The sequence below is a fragment of the Lepidochelys olivacea genome (assembly GCF_965140295.1).
Source record: "Lepidochelys olivacea isolate rLepOli2 genome assembly, chromosome: 3".
Classification (NCBI taxonomy): Eukaryota; Metazoa; Chordata; order Testudines; family Cheloniidae; genus Lepidochelys; species Lepidochelys olivacea.
The window spans coordinates 7143143-7158977 of NC_140413.1; the positions used below are offsets into that span (position 1 = coordinate 7143143).

Genomic DNA, 15835 nt, shown 5'->3' on the forward strand with positions numbered 1-15835 from the left:
GAATGCAAAAAGATCAGTCTGTTTCCCGGGATTATAAAACAGGGCTAAGTCTCTGTTGCCTTGTGTAATCATATACACCTGTATAAAGTGAGAGTCGGATGCTAGCACTCAGGTCTGATGCTTTTTAACCCTTACTTTGTACAGGTGTCAATGACAGCACAAGCTGCAAGACAATGGACAATCAGGCCTAATAATTATTCTTTACACAAACCCATTAGTAGGGCTGGGGGAAAACCATTCTTCCTATGCTGGAGCTTCAGGATACTCAGCCACCCTGCTTAGACCCCCAGCATGAGGTTGTGGCTGGAATGCTGTGATGAGCTTCTCTATGCGATGCTGGGAGACTGAAGCAGCTCTGGGGAAGTCTCTGGGGGGTGTCTTACTGTGCTTAATTTGTAATGAAAGAGATGTGGAGGTCCAAGCAATTTTTTTTTTTTTTTTTTACATTCATAACTGATGGAGCAGGGCCAGAGGTGCCGGGGCTAGGAACTGCCAAGCCTAGAGATGCCGGGGCTCAGCCCTGGTACCAATTAAGCACTGATACCTTGTGGTCATGAACCCTGTCCCCCCCCAGCAGAGCTGCAGGGGAACCATCTAAGGCTCAGAACCGAATACGGACACATAGGATCTCAACTGATGATTCAGCCCACTGCAAAGACTGGAGCAAGTGGCAGAACTGAGACCCTCATCTGGGTTTGAATTTCAGTTATGTGCCCCCCCCAAAGTTCTGGGGTGTTCAGATCGGGGGAGGGGGTTTGGCAGGGCTGGATTAATGCAGGAGCTTTAGGGGCTGAAGCCCAGAGTCCCAGGCTAAGGAGGGGCCCTGGAGCAGCAGGGCTCAGGCAGGCTGCCTGCATGCCATGCCCCATGTCGCTCCTGGAAGCAGGCGGCTGCTGGCACATCTCTGCGGCCCCTGAGCCCCCACCCCTCACCCTCTCCTGCACCCCGACACTCTGCCCTAGCCTGGAGCCCCCTCCTGCACCCAAACTCCCTCCTAGAAAGAAACTAATATATCAGCTGTTCTAAGGTAAGAAGTAGGCTTGAATTAACTTAACTATATTCTACATGTTTTAAGACTGAAATGTAACCACAGAACAGCTCTGTTAATTAAAAGGCAAGTTTAGTATAGCATTAATAGCCTCAATGCCATAATTGTTTTAAATTTTGTTTTAAATTAGGAAAAAGACTTGTATACAGGGGCCCCACAAAATCTAATAGCCCCAGGCCCACAGGAGAGTTAATCCGGCCCTGAGGATTGGTTGGACCCCTCTCTACAGAAAAGGGGGCTTGCTGGGTGGATAGGTCAATATAAAGGGTTGGGTCAGTTCTTTAAAATGGGTACTTTGTCCATCCCTAGTTTCCTTTGTGCCCCATTATGGGCCCATGGCTGCTGCCCATGCTGGGTGGACTCCATCTGGGCCCCTTTTACCTGTATAGCCACAGGTGGATCTGTTGGTTTTGGCAGATGTCTTTGCTCTGTGCCCTGGCTGACTCTGCACAACCAGGAAGTTTCTGAGCCAGCAGCTACCCACCCACCCACAGGCTCCTGTTCAAAGTTTAGAGCAGCTGGGGGAAGGCAGCTCACAGCTGGGAGAAAGTTTCCCTGTAGAGAAGGAAGCCCCTGTCCCCCTTCCAGGAGGCAGGACAGCTTGGGACTGCAGGAGACTTTGAGCCAGGGACTTGCTTCTCCTTGTGGTGAGTGGCTTTGTGCTCACAGAAAATTTGTTCTGGGAGAAGCGAGTGGGAATAAGGGTGGAGATAGCAGCTGTGTGTTCTCCCATGGGGCTTCCCTCTGCACTGCCCTGGGGAAAACCAGCATGGGGCACCCTGCTCTCCCTGGTGGGATATAGAGGTGACTCCTGCCCCCTTCTCTTCCCCAGGGCTCCTCTGCTGTCCCTGAGTTGTGGGCAGCAGCAATCTACTCTCTCCCATGTGAAGTCCCTTTACTCTCCTAAGGGGGTCCCTTTGCTCTCCTAAGGGGTAGCCTGCCCCATATCCCTTAGTGAGCCCCTTGTGCTCCCCAGGGGGGCCCTCTTCCTCTGCTCTCCTGCAGGAGTTATGCCTTGGGAAGGTTCCCCTCCCTCCTCCTGGAATTAAAGCTGCCGCCTTGCATTGCTCAGACAGGGGAGAACAGGAGGCAAAGCAGGGCTTCTCCCTGTGGGTTTGAAGTGGGGACAGGCAAGGTCCAGGGGTGTGTGAAAATGGGTTGTAGAGTTTGGGGGTCTCCAGGCTAGATGCAGGGGGAGCTCAGAGTTGCTGGCAGAAGGGGGCATGGCTCTGTAAAAGTGGGGAGCTCATGGAATTGCAGGGAGTTGGTTTGGAGGACAGTGGTTATGAAGTGCTGTGGGGAGGATGTGGGGGGCACCAGCAGGGTGGTTATGAAGTGGCATGAGATGTGGGGGATGGGGTGTCTGGGAGGGGTGGTTATGAAGTAGGCATTGGGGAGGGGTGGTTATGAAGTGGCATGGGGGGTGGAGTATCTGGGAGGGTGGGTATGAAGTGGCATGGGGGGTGTGAGAGATGGAGTATCTGGGGGTGGTGCTTATAAAGTGGCATGGGGGTGTGTGGGGAGCGTGGCAGGGATTTCAGAGGGGTGGTTAGGGAGTGGCCTGGGGGGTTGTTCTGGGGAGAGTGCGGGGGTTCAGAGGAGTGGTTTCTCCATGGTTATGAAGTGGTATGGGGGGAGGGGTGGTTGTGAAGTGGCCTGGGGGGTTGTGGGGAAAATGGGGGTGTTCAGGGGGTGGTTATGAAGTGACATGAGGACTGGTGGGGAGGTGGCCAGGAATTGCGACGCGAGGGGATGGCAGAATCCCCCGTTCGCACACTGAGAGGAGATCTGAGTTACATGCAAGGCGTGGGGTGGGGGAACCTGGGAGCCCAGGTCAGGAAGAGAGGTGGCTGGTGTCTCCTACCAGACTGCTTTTGTGTCCCTAAGGGAGGGAGGCAAATCACTGAGGGACTAATGTGATGGGGAATATTTGGCGCCTGGTATCTCTGGGCCGGGCCCTCTCTGACTTTATTAGTACTTGGGCATTGGGCAAACACCCAGTGATAGCCTATCCCTGCCCTAAAGAGCTTGCATTCTAAATACACAACAGGCAGTGCGGGGATGAGGGAAACACAGGCCCAGGGAGGGAATATTATTTGCCCAAGATCACCAACAAGGTGGCAGTGAGGATTAGAACACAGGTCTCCTGAATGTCAGCTCAGTGTCCTAACCATTGGATCAGGCTGGCAGACGGTTTCTGGCAAGCACCCTTCAAGGTGACTTGAGGTGTGGGGGGAGGGATTTAGCTTGGGCTCCTCTTGTGCTGCTTTATGAAGCATAAAGAAGGCCTGAAACTTTGGTGGTTCTCTAAAAATAGTGTGGGGGGTGTTTTTTAATGGGTTTTCTCTGGGCTTTTTTTCCTCTGTAGAAGTACCAGTGACAACTCCTGTCTCCCATCTGGTGGTCAAGATTTCCTTGGGAGCTTTCTCATCCCTTCACTGAAGAAGTTGTGAAGGGGAGAAAGGATTGGATCTTTAACAGAGACCTTTCTCCCAAGTGTTTCTCTTGTGTTTGAGTTAAATAGGTGTGGGAGGTAGAGGCAGAACAATGAGTTGTAAGCAATCTGAATAAAAATAATTTTCCCTCCTGGTGAATCAGATTTAACTTTGGTCCTCTGTAGGCTAGAAAAATTGGTTGTTTTTGAAAATCTGGTAGCTAGTAGGTTTTTTAAAACACAACTTGGTACCTCACTCAGACACACCTTAACAGCTTTAAAAGCCTTTAAAACTGCCTTGGCAAACTCCCACAGGAGCCTTTAAATATGTGTTAGCTGGCCATGGCCCTAAGATCGGCTGTGATCAGCTAATCTGTCTACGCTAGGTGCATAATGCCTATTGAACAGCTTCTCGTGGTTTAGCACTGCCCCATCAAGCCCGTTACATTGGTGTGTGCCCCCCAGACCACTGGTGAAAAGAAGCATACTGCTCCTGGTACTGACTAGTGTCCCCACCCCTGGCAGTTATCAATTCTTTACCCACCAGCTGCTATTACTTTTTCTCTTCACTTCCTTCTTGGTTCTTGTTCCCCAGCTGCTTCTCTTTGAGAACAGGCCACTTGCTGTGAGTAACTAGGCTGTAAGAGAGACATATCTTGCAGCCAAGATTTTTCATTAGTGGCAAGGGATTTTGGGTGCTCCAATATGACACCTTAAAGGGGTCTGATTTTTCTCCAGCCCTGTGTAAGGACCTTGTTTTGATGGGCACCCAGATCCACTAGTTATTCCTGGAAATCTTGGTCCATATTTTTCCACTTCCTCCTGAGCTAGCCAATCTCTGCAGTTAGACAGCACCTTTCTGTTTGTGCCGCTCGATCAGGAATCTGGTTTTCTTCAGTGCTCAGAGCTTCCCTCTCGTTCACCAGGCAGAAGCTCCTGCTGTTTCCACTGTGAGCTGTCTTGGATCCTTGATGACTGCTCCGTATTCCGTGTCTGTCTTTTGCCTTAACATATTCCTCTCCTGTTCTTAGAAGGTGTCTGAGATGCAGAAAGTCCTGGTGTGTTCTCTAGGAGCAACCTGTCTAGTGCTCTCTGCCCGTCTGTACTATAAGACCAGCCTCCCGTGTCTCTCACACCTCTAATCCCTATGGCTCTTTATTAATAAGGATGAGCTCAGTGAGCGGTGGGGATGCAGATTTCATTCTGAATGTTCAGTTTGGTCCGTAATATAACTTAATGTGATCACCAGCCTGTCAAGTGAGGATTTTGCATCTCATTTGCAGTTTAGATGCTGGAAATACCTGAGTTATTCTGCAAGCACTTTACCCATCTAAGTGGTTTGTGAGATGAGCTTTCTTTAATGTTTCTTGGATAGAGTAGAAATGCAGAAAAAAGTGACTAGACCAGCTCTCCTTAATTACAATATAAAGCTCTTCTGTAGTGCAATTCATTCAGGGATCATATAGCACTTTTACAGTCAGTATCATTATCCCCACCTTATGGGGAAACTGAGGCACAATGCGATGAAGCGGCTTGGTCAGTCCAGTGTACTAGGCTACACTACCTCCCCTAATGAAGAAGGGAAATCGGAATCTGAAATGACATGTAGTATTTCCCAGCTTCCAAACCCTTTTGCAAGCATTAATGAAACAATTCTCAAATCACTAGAGCCCTGCAAATTTGCAGATATCTGCTTTATATCCACAGGCCACGACTGCCGACCAGATGATACAAATTTTGTATCCGCGCGGGGCTCTGCAAATCACCCTGAGGTAGTTCATAATTACTATTCTCATTTTTTCCATGGGAAAACTGAGTCTCAGAAAAGTGGAGAGACTTTGCCATGATCACACAGCACATTAGGGTTAGAAGCCAAGAATTCCTGGATCCCAGCCCTTGCCTCAGACCCCATAACACAGTGTTTCTGACCTATAAGTATATTGCAATTGACACGACTATGATGCGCTCTTCTGTCATTATCTGAAATAATAAATTGGGGTCCCATTGTGCAAGGCACTGTACTCACCCCTAGAAAGAGAGAGCCCCTGCCCCAAAGAGATTACAGTCTAAACAGATATGATGAACAAAAACTGAGAGAAAGGAAGTTGTATTATCCCCATTTTACAGATGAGGAACTAAAATACAGACTGGCTTAGATCCTTTTAGATAGTTAGGCTCTTAACTTCCATTGAAATCAGTGGGAGTTAGAAGCCTAAGTGACTTGACCAAGGTAACACAGGAAGTCTGTGGCAGAGCTGTGAATTGGACCCCAACCTCCTCAGTCCCCATCCAGTGCCTTAAGTGCAAGTCCAGCCTTCTTCAGGTTAACCTTCCTTCCGCACTTGGGGTCTATTCCTGCAGTGCGCCCTTGGCAATTATTGGCATTGAGGACATTCAGCACTTTTCTGTAGCGAGTGATCAGCCAGGATGACTGACAGTGGATTCATGATCTCTTTCCGGTGTTTAAGGGCAGGTGCTTTGTAGCTGTTGAGATCTCCTCTAGAGACTAAATTTAGATGACCAATTTTCCCTATGGTGTGGTGTTTTAAGTCAAGAAGCTTTGCCCTCTGCTTGAGTAGCCAGACCACATATCATTAGGAAGAAAATGAGATATTGTTTTCTTAGGGTTCTCTAATTTGTAAAGGTTCAGAGAGGAAATTCTACAGAGGCCTAGGGAATTGGAGAATCATATTGTTTCTAAGTGCATTCAGTGCTGGTGAAAGGTTCCGGACTGTAGACGCTGGAGAGCTAAGCCCCCAAGGTACTCAGAGTAGGTATAATATGAATGGATGATGCAAATCCTCCATTCTATTCTATCTAGGTTCTTACACCATCTTCATTGCTCATCACTATAGCATCTGAGCGCTTCCCAGTTGGTGCATTAACCATTGTGCCTAAGCACCTGTCACCTGTTGTATCTTCTCTCATCCTCTCCCCAAGGGGAGAAATACATACACTGGAATGTCTTGTTTTGGTGGGGGCTTTAGGTTTTTGGATTTTTTTGTTTTAAATATACCTGCTGCTCTGTATTTGTTAGAGAAAGCAAGGTTCCAAAAAAGTACCTTGCACTTGGAGTGGAAAGTGATGAGGTTTGTGGTGGTCCATAGTTCCTCGGAGAGTTCATGCCACAGGCTCGGACCAGCCCCTGAGAACGTTCTGTCTCCTCCACAGACAAGCTGCTCCCATATTTTTGAGAGTTCCATTGTGCCAGGGGAGCAGAGTTGTTAAGCAGGGTCTTCATCCTGGAGGTTTCGGCTGTTTTAAATAGGCTGCACCCAGGAGCACTCTGAAGCTAAGAAGCGAGACCTTGAATTTGATCCCAAAATCTCCAGGAAGCTGGTGTAGAGAGCAGATGTGCAATGTGCTCACGGTTGTCCGTATTGCTGAAGGGACGCTCTGCAGAGTTCTGAATTAGTTGGCATTTCCTAAGTGCTGAAGGCTTCATGCCCAGGTATACTGCATTGCTGTAGTCCAACCAAGCATTGACAAAGGTGTGCTCAAGTCCAGGTCATCATCCATCAGGATGGGTCAGAGCTTCCTAGACAACCAGAGTTGATAGAAATTAGTATTTGTGGTTGCTGCTATATCCGACCTTAGTGTCGGCAAGAGTTGAAGAGTACTCCTAAAGTATGGACTGAACTGACCAATTGAGAGTAGGTGCCTTCAGCCACAGACAATTGCAGCATGGCTGCAAACTCCTCGAAATACTTCCCTCTGCCCACCATCCTCACCTGTCTTGCCTCTGTTCAGCTTCAGCCAGCTGCTCATCCATGAGCTGATCTCGGCCAAGCACTGAGCCGTGTTCATGGTAGTGGCATGGTCGTTCGTGGTGAAGGACAGGAGCAACTTTGTCTCATCTGCATATTACTGGCACTTGAGTGAGTGTCATCTGACCAATTGACCTATCAGTTCTGTGAAAGGGTTGAAAAGGACCGTGGAGAGAAATCATCCTTGTGGGACTCCACAAGGCAGGGGTTCTGCAGTGGAGATACTCTTTCCCATCACTGCTCTTTGAATGAGCCATTCCAGGAAGAATTCAGACCATTTTGGCGCATTTCCCCTTGGCCCCCATTACCTCTCTCGGGTGAGGGGCACCACCCTGCCGCCTGCACGCTGCTCTGAAAGAAGTCCCTCCAGTGCGGTCCTAGGAGTTTGGTCTCTGTGGTGATTCAGGCCTTAGCCTCCTGGCTGAGAGTGCCAACAAGCGTGGTGAGCTTTGGGGATATTATACCGTAACAAATATACGTGCTGCAGGTAAGTGTGCATGTCAACTCCCCAAACTCCATCCCAAAGTTGGGCCTTGAGCCCTTACGCGCCAAAGGCCTCTACCAGCTGAGCTAAAGAAGCATTCCCTGCATACTGTGATTCGTGGTCCCTAGCCACTAAGGTTATGTCTATGCAGCAGTCAATGATATGCCAACAGGTAGGCAGACCTGCCCTCGCTTGAATCTAACTAGCACTGGTAACAGTACTGTAGACATGGAGGCATGGGCTTCAGCACAGGCTAGCAACCCAAATAGGTCCCCAGCAGGCTTGCACTTGGGCAGCTAGCCCACTTCTGTTCCTAGATTAAAGCTAGGTTTCAGAGTAGCAGCCGTGTTAGTCTGTGTTCGCAAAAAGAAAAGGAGGACTTGTGGCACCTTAGAGACTAACCAATTTATTTGAGCATGAGCTTTCGTGAGCTACAGCTCACTTCATCGGATGCATGCCGTGGAAACTGTAGCAGACTTTATATATACACAGAGAATATGAAAAAATACCTCCTCCCACCCCACTGTCCAGCTGGTAATAGCTTATCTAAAGTGATCACCAGGTGGGCCATTTCCAGCACAAATCCAGGTTTTCTCACATCCCCCCCCACCCCCATACACACACAAACTCACTCTCCTGCTGGTAAAACCCCTTCAAAACTGACCACTCTCCAAGTTTAAATCCAAGTTAAACCAGAACATCTGGGGGGGGGGGTAGGAAAAAACAAGAGGAAATAGGCTACCTTGCATAATGACTTAGCCACTCCCAGTCTCTATTTAAGCCTAAATTAATAGTATCCAATTTGCAAATGAATTCCAATTCAGCAGTTTCTCGCTGGAGTCTGGATTTGAAGTTTTTTTGTTTTAAGATAGCGACCTTCATGTCTGTTCTCCAACTGGTTTATGAATGTTATAATTCTTGACATCTGATTTGTGTCCATTTATTCTTTTACGTAGAGACTGTCCAGTTTGACCAATGTACATGGCAGAGGGGCATTGCTGGCACATGATGGCATATATCACATTGATGGATGTGCAGGTATACGAGCCTCTGATAGTGTGGCTGATGTTATTAGGCCCTGTGATGGTGTCCCCTGAATAGATATGTGGGCACAATTGGCAACGGGCTTTGTTGCAAGGATAAGTTCCTGGGTTAGTGGTTCTGTTGTGTGGTATGTGGTTGTTGGTGAGTATTTGCTTCAGGTTGCGGGGCTGTCTGTAGGCAAGGACTGGCCTGTCTCCCAAGATTTGTGAGAGTGTTGGGTCATCCTTTAGGATAGGTTGTAGATCCTTAATAATGCGTTGGAGGGGTTTTAGTTGGGGGCTGAAGGTGACGGCTAGTGGCGTTCTGTTATTTTCTTTGTTAGGCCTGTCCTGTAGTAGGTAACTTCTGGGAACTCTTCTGGCTCTATCAATCTGTTTCTTTACTTCTGCAGGTGGGTATTGTAGTTGTAAGAAAGCTTGACAGAGATCTTGTAGGTGTTTGTCTCTGTCTGAGGGGTTGGAGCAAATGCGGTTGTATCGCAGAGCTTGGCTGTAGACGATGGATCGTGTGGCTACAGCCAAGCTCTGCGATACAACCGCATTTGCTCCAACCCCTCAGACAGAGACAAACACCTACAAGATCTCTGTCAAGCTTTCTTACAACTACAATACCCACCTGCAGAAGTAAAGAAACAGATTGATAGAGCCAGAAGAGTTCCCAGAAGTTACCTACTACAGGACAGGCCTAACAAAGAAAATAACAGAACGCCACTAGCCGTCACCTTCAGCCCCCAACTAAAACCCCTCCAACGCATTATTAAGGATCTACAACCTATCCTAAAGGATGACCCAACACTCTCACAAATCTTGGGAGACAGGCCAGTCCTTGCCTACAGACAGCCCCGCAACGGTAATCACTTTAGATAAGCTATTACCAGCTGGACAGTGGGGTGGGAGGAGGTATTTTTTCATATTCTCTGTGTATATATAAAGTCTGCTACAGTTTCCACGGCATGCATCCGATGAAGTGAGCTGTAGCTCACGAAAGCTCATGCTCAAATAAATTGGTTAGTCTCTAAGGTGCCACAAGTACTCCTTTTCTTTTTTAGATTAAAGCTAGCGCAGGTATATCTACCGTGCTGCAGTACCACCTGTCGCCATATAGACACAATCGTAAGGGCAACATCACTTGTGCTAACTCATTTTGCAGGTGTGAGGCCTGAGAATGTCTAAGAAGTCGGCCCCATTATTATCATCACTTTGTTTCTATGTCACCATGAATACACAAGGTGGTAGCCCTGTACAAACATAGATGTGCTGAGCAATAGCCGGCGTCCCTGCCTGCAAGAGCTTCCAGGGAGCATGAATGCAGCAGAGAGGAGACATTAAATCTCTGTCAATCAACTGCCTTTGCCAAGACTCAGGGTCCCAGGCTAAGCTGGTGAAGGATCAGCTGGAACACAGCAATGCTGGTATGTGTCTTAGATTCTTTGCTCCAAGCGTCTCAATCTGAGGCCAGTCAAAACCAGGAGGAACTGAAATAAATCACGCCAGTGCAGCTGAAAACAATGCAAGCCTCTCTGGTGAGTCAGGCTCAGCAAAACTGGATCATCCTGTTTGTTGTTTCCCGGGACCACGTGGATCTTGCGGCTGCTTCTCTGGGAGTCTCATCTTTGTCCCCTCTGCTCCAGGGTTTGGGGTTTGTTTATTTTTTTTGAAAAGTAACAAATTCTTCTACTAAATTTTACCATTCTCCCGGGGCTACTTATGCTAATATAATCCATCTGTTACTCCACCCAAGGAACAAGGGTCTCAGATATTTTTCCAGTGCGGATTGAGGGCCAGTTTTCTTAGTCTGTCATCTTAAAAAGGGAACTTTAATTTCTTTCTGGGAAGGAGCGAAATCTGCCTGATTTTAGTGAAGCCCCTTCAGCTTCTGGTGGGAGAGAGCAATACCCTGGTTCATGAGGCTGAGAACTCGGTTTCGGGGGGCGGGGCAGCAGCAAATGTTTCTTTTGGGAAATCGTTGGTTGTCTTTTTCCTCCCTAATTTTGGAAATTAGGAACAGAAGGTCTGATCCTTAGCTGGGGAAGGCAACAGGGCTCCACCAACTGTGGATCTGGCTCTGAATGTCCTTTCCCCCCATCCTTACCCTGTCTATTTCCAGGTGGCATCTAAATGCAGGGCTGGATTAAGGTGAGGATACATGGAGATCTAAACTGAGAGGCCCCCCGCCCACTAATGTTAGAGGGATGGGCACTGTCAGAGTGTGCTGGATCTCTCCTGAGAATGGGGAGCCGGAAGCAGCCACAGAAAAAGAGCCAGGAGCACTGTGATTTGTTGGGTCTATTGGGCCGAGCCCAGTTTCGGCTCAATCCATCACTGTCTCAGCACATTCCATACAGTTCATGCTGCTGGAAAGGACGTGTTGCTTTCACTTCTCTTGTATTTTAGCTCGTTTCATTATTAGTGAACACCGTGTTGAACAGGAGAAGGTTGCAGCTAAACAGGTAACCCAGCCCTTGCTCGGAAAGAGCTAGCTCTGACTGAATGCAAACAGTACAAGACCAGACAGATCATACACAGAGCAACAGGGTGGGGCCAGTGCAGCTTGACTGGTTCATGGCATAGGTATGTTCTTAAAGGCTCTTCCCAGAGATGGAGGGTGGTGGGGGCAACTATTCCAGGCACGTGGAGTGGCACAAGAGAGGGGTCGCAGGCCCAAGCACTGAACACTGGAAATAGTCATCGGCACTCCTTCGAAGTGCCTTTAAATATAGGGCTCTTGGAGCGCTTTACAAACGTCCATTCATTCTCCCGACTCCCCGGAGAGAGGAGAGAAGTGTGGTTCCCTCCATGGCACAGATAGGGATCTGAGGCACGGTGAAGGGAAGGGACTTGCCCAAGGTCACATGGGGAGTGTGAGGTAAAGTCAGGAGGAGAGCCCTGCTGTAAAGGTTGATGTCGGTGTTTCCCAAACCATGTGCCATGGCGCAGTGTTGTGGGTGTCAGGTCAGTGTGCCGTGTCATCTTTCTGAAGAACCACAAGTGAGAACAAAAACACCCTTCCCTTCTATATTTTAATGAGTGTTGGAGCCGGATCCCAGGCTGTACTTTTGCTCTCTGGGATGAAGCCCCTTTCCAATATTATGCACGCATCACGTTCCATCCCCCAAAGCCAGGTTACGATAGCAAATCTGAGTCCTGCAGGGTGGAGGTGGGAAAGGAAAGAGGGGAAGCTGCCTTCCGATTGGCCGTCTGCCTCGCTGCCCCTCCTCCTCTTCCAGTGGCAGAGCAACCAATCAGAGCTCCATCTCCCTCTCCTGTGAGCAATGGGTCCGCTCCCCCGCCCTGCAGCCAGGGGCGGGGGGAAGATCCCCTGGAGTTGCCCCTCCCCAGCCTGGAAGAGGAGCAGGGACCCTGCTGCAGCCCCTCAGGAGGTGAGGCTGGCAGGCAGGCAGGGGAGCTGAATTGGGGTGAGAGCTGGGTGTGAGGGGGTGGACCCGGGGGGGCAGAACTGGTGGAAGCAGCATTGGGGTCAGGTGGGGGCTGGACAGGTGGAGGGTAAGGACAGAACTGATGGGGGGCTGCAGGGTAGAACTGATTTGGAGACTGGAGCCACAGGACTGATTTGGAGGTTTGGGGGCAGAATTCATTGTTGGGCAAGGGACAGGGAGATGTGGAGGTGAGAACTCCTGCAGCAGGGGCCATACGAAAGAAGTGCCTCAGAGATGAAAAGGTAATAAAATAAGTCTTGATACATAATAATATTTTTAGCTGTTGTTTCTTGATTGGTACAACTTCTGTATTATTTGTTCATCCTATAATAAAACAATTCATTTTTGTATTTGGCATCTTGGTGTGAACTTGTGAGTCGACAGAAAATGCACCTCACAGGCTGCACATAAAGTGCATGACGTGAATGGCCAGGGTGGTAAACAGCTTGGACCGAGGCGATAAAAGGGCGAGATCATTTTGGAGACAAAATAATTAAAAGTTTCAAGGTTTGCCATGGCAGAGAGAAGGTTGGGAACCACTGATCTAGATGTCTTGTCACCTCTTTACACCCCCTTCCTTTGCTGCTTTATTCCTTTCCTTGTCTCTGCCCACTTTGCAGGATTTCCCCCCCCGCCCCTGTGGATTCCACAGGGGACCCTGAGTGGTACAATCTCACCTCCTATTTCTGTTCCCTCCCACTCCACAATCCAGGGCTCGTTCCCTTGCGGTGGCCCGGGAGGGCATCGTGGTGCTGCCAGAGTGAGAGTTAGGAGAGCTGCTAAGATAGTGTCCTGGTGATGGCAGGGGTGAGTGCCGGAGCTACAGGGAGACTTCTCCAAGGGGCCAAGGCTGCCTTGTGCAGGAAGCGATCCCTTAATAAGGCACTTCAGTTTCCCCAGTAACTAAGGCTGTGAGATAGCAGGCCGGGCAAATGCAAGTAGACCTTTTTTTTTTTTTTTTTTTTTTTTTTTTAAATCTTTTTACAGTGCAAATATTTGCGATAAAAAATAATATAAAGTGAGCGTTGTACCCTTTGCATTCTGTTTTGTCACTGAAATCAATGTTTTGAAAATACAGAAAACCATCCCCAAATCTCTATAATAAATTTCAATTGGTATTCTATTATTAACAGTGCGATTAAAACTGTGATTAGTTGAGATTATTTTTTTAATCGTCTGACAGCCCTAGTTTTTTAATTTTTATTTTTCATATTATGTTATAATAAAACTTTGGAAAGAAAAGTCCTTTTCTAAAGGAAAATTGAAATGTTTCATGACGAAAATGTCAAAACGGGACATTTTGATGGTGTCAGGACTTTCCCCTTTCTTACTCTGAAACAAAATTTTAGCAAAATCATGTCAGTTTCAGGAAGTGTTTTGATTTTGGCAGAACTGCATTTCCTGACAAAACTGTTCGTTCAACCTTTTTCTAACCCGCTCAAGCTGAAAGGCAGCCAGCCTGGCAGAAGTGAAGCTTTAGGATGAATATGGCTTGAGGTCAAGGGCTTGCTGATCATTTTTGCTTTCTGGTTCCAATATTCTAGCACTTGGTGCTGTTCATTTGGTGTTCCTCCCTTGCAGTGTCGGATGTTTAATAACCCCTTGTAACATTTCTCTGGTTGTTACAGGAGGGTTCATAAAACCTTTGTAGGTTTCATAAACCCTGCTGCTGGGCTTGGGGTGTGTTCCGAGTCCCTTTCAATCAGGAACACTTCAGAATAAAGCTTTATTCTGGGAAAAGCTGAATCTCACCTACTGCCAAAGTCCAATCCCCAGCTCACATCACCTCCCTAAACTCTACACACGCACATATTACACATCATACCTCCACACAAACCTTTAGATACAAGCACGCCCTTGTACAAACAACATATGTCATCTCCTTCTGATGCACATGGCTACCTGAATAATACAAATGTTACAGGTTGGTATTCTTTGTGATTTTTATTTGCTCTGTGTGTTTCTTTTTTCAGTGGTTTTATTGCCCCACCCTCCCTTCCACCTGGCCGCATGGCTCCCTCTTCGGCAGAGAGACCAGAGTATTCGAAAGTCACTTTCAGCTCTTGCCTGCTGCAATGGAGTTTAGCATCCATTGTCCCTGTCCTGCTCACAGTTCTCCTGCTCCTTCTCTGCATCTCCTTTAAAAGGTAGGTGCTCTCCCTCCTAAATCTCTCACTCTTGCTCGCTCTCATTATTCATGGTGGAAGGTGCTGGGCAGGGCTGTCAGCCCTGGGGACAAAGGACCAAATTCAGAGTGGAATCTCAGGGCTTGTTGAGGTTAGAAATACTAGCACTGGTATGACTACGCTGATGTAGTTCCATGCTGTAACCCCTTGGTGCTGACACACTGTGCCTGTGCAAAATTTAAGCTAGACAATTTGAGACCGGAAATAAGGTGGATATTAATTACCCCTCACTGTTAAAAATCCCTGGAACAACTTATCAAGGGCTGTGGTGAATTTTCCATCACTTTAAAATCAAGATAAGCTCTCATTCAAACAGGAATTAATTCAAGGCCTGTGCCATACAGGAGGTCAGGTTAGAGGATAACAATGGTTCCTAACCTATGAATATGTGAAAATGGTTTTTGCACCAGTGTCTGGTCTATATGCAGAGTTGCACCAATTTCACTGAAGGGTTGTTTTGAAATAGATTTAGTTTAGGTGGTGCAAACTCCTGTGGAGATGCTCTTAAATCCATTTAAACCTGATAGCTTACTTTGGTTACTAACCATTTTAAAAATGTACCAGTTTAAGTTTAAGCATGTCCGTAATACGCTCTAGATCAATTCAGTTAAAGCAGGGCCCTGCTTTAGCATAGACCAGGCATCCCGAACACGTTGATCAGAGAACATAAGCAGGTCAAAGAGCATTTGCATGTAAAGGAGTGTGACTCCCCCTCCTGCACCCCAGCAAAAATTGGGCCATAGCAATGGATGAATCAAAGCGTTAATTTTCTAGCTAGCACAAATATCAGGCCTAGGTGGCGAGCTGGATATTTCTGACGGGTCTTCGTCTATCTGCATGCTAGGCTGCTCACCGCCCTGTCTGATGTGACAGCGCCTCTGGGGGGAGGGGGATGAGGGAGAGAGAGACAGCACCTTGCATTTGTTGATGCCAGTCTCCTTGCCTGATTGAGGCTGATCTGTATTATCCTCAATGGGGGTCCCGTAAAGTTTGTGGCAGAGCAAGTAGAGGGATGGACCATGTGAGAGGGACAGAGATGCTTCCCCTTCACTCCAGGGAAGGAAGCAAAGCTGTGGTCAGGCACTGGGCCGGTTTGGAGAGGGTGCAGCTGGTCTCTCAACTACACTGTGTGCCATGGTGCCGTGAGATGTCTCCCCTGGAGGTGCGCTTTGCCAGATTGGCCACCGGGTGGCATCCGCTCACACACATGGCAGGGAAAGAGCAGTTGTGTGGCAATTTAACTCTAGCCATTAACGCTCACAGGGCAGAAGGGGAATTCGGCTACCCAGGTTTCATGTCGCTTCGAACAGGGGTCCTCAACCTTTTTCTTTCTGCCCCCCTGTCATAAATATAAAGGGAAGGGTAAACCCCTTTGAAATCCCTCCTGGCCAGGGGAAAGCTCCTCTCACCTGTAAAGGGTTAAGAAGCTAAAGGTA

General features: G+C 48.0%; 1 protein-coding gene across 1 annotated transcript in view; it reads left to right on the top strand.

The window, feature by feature from the left end:
* Nucleotides 1-1576: 1576 nt before the first annotated feature.
* The window catches only part of LOC311518259 (uncharacterized protein), a 70854-nt gene continuing 56595 nt past the window's right edge, over nt 1577-15835 (top strand). Inside the window, exons 1-2 of the mRNA XM_084623920.1 lie at nt 1577-1695; nt 14187-14360. Coding sequence (XP_084480046.1) covers nt 14224-14360 — 137 coding nt within the window. The 5' untranslated portion in view covers nt 1577-1695; nt 14187-14223. The remainder of the gene's footprint in view (nt 1696-14186; nt 14361-15835) is intronic.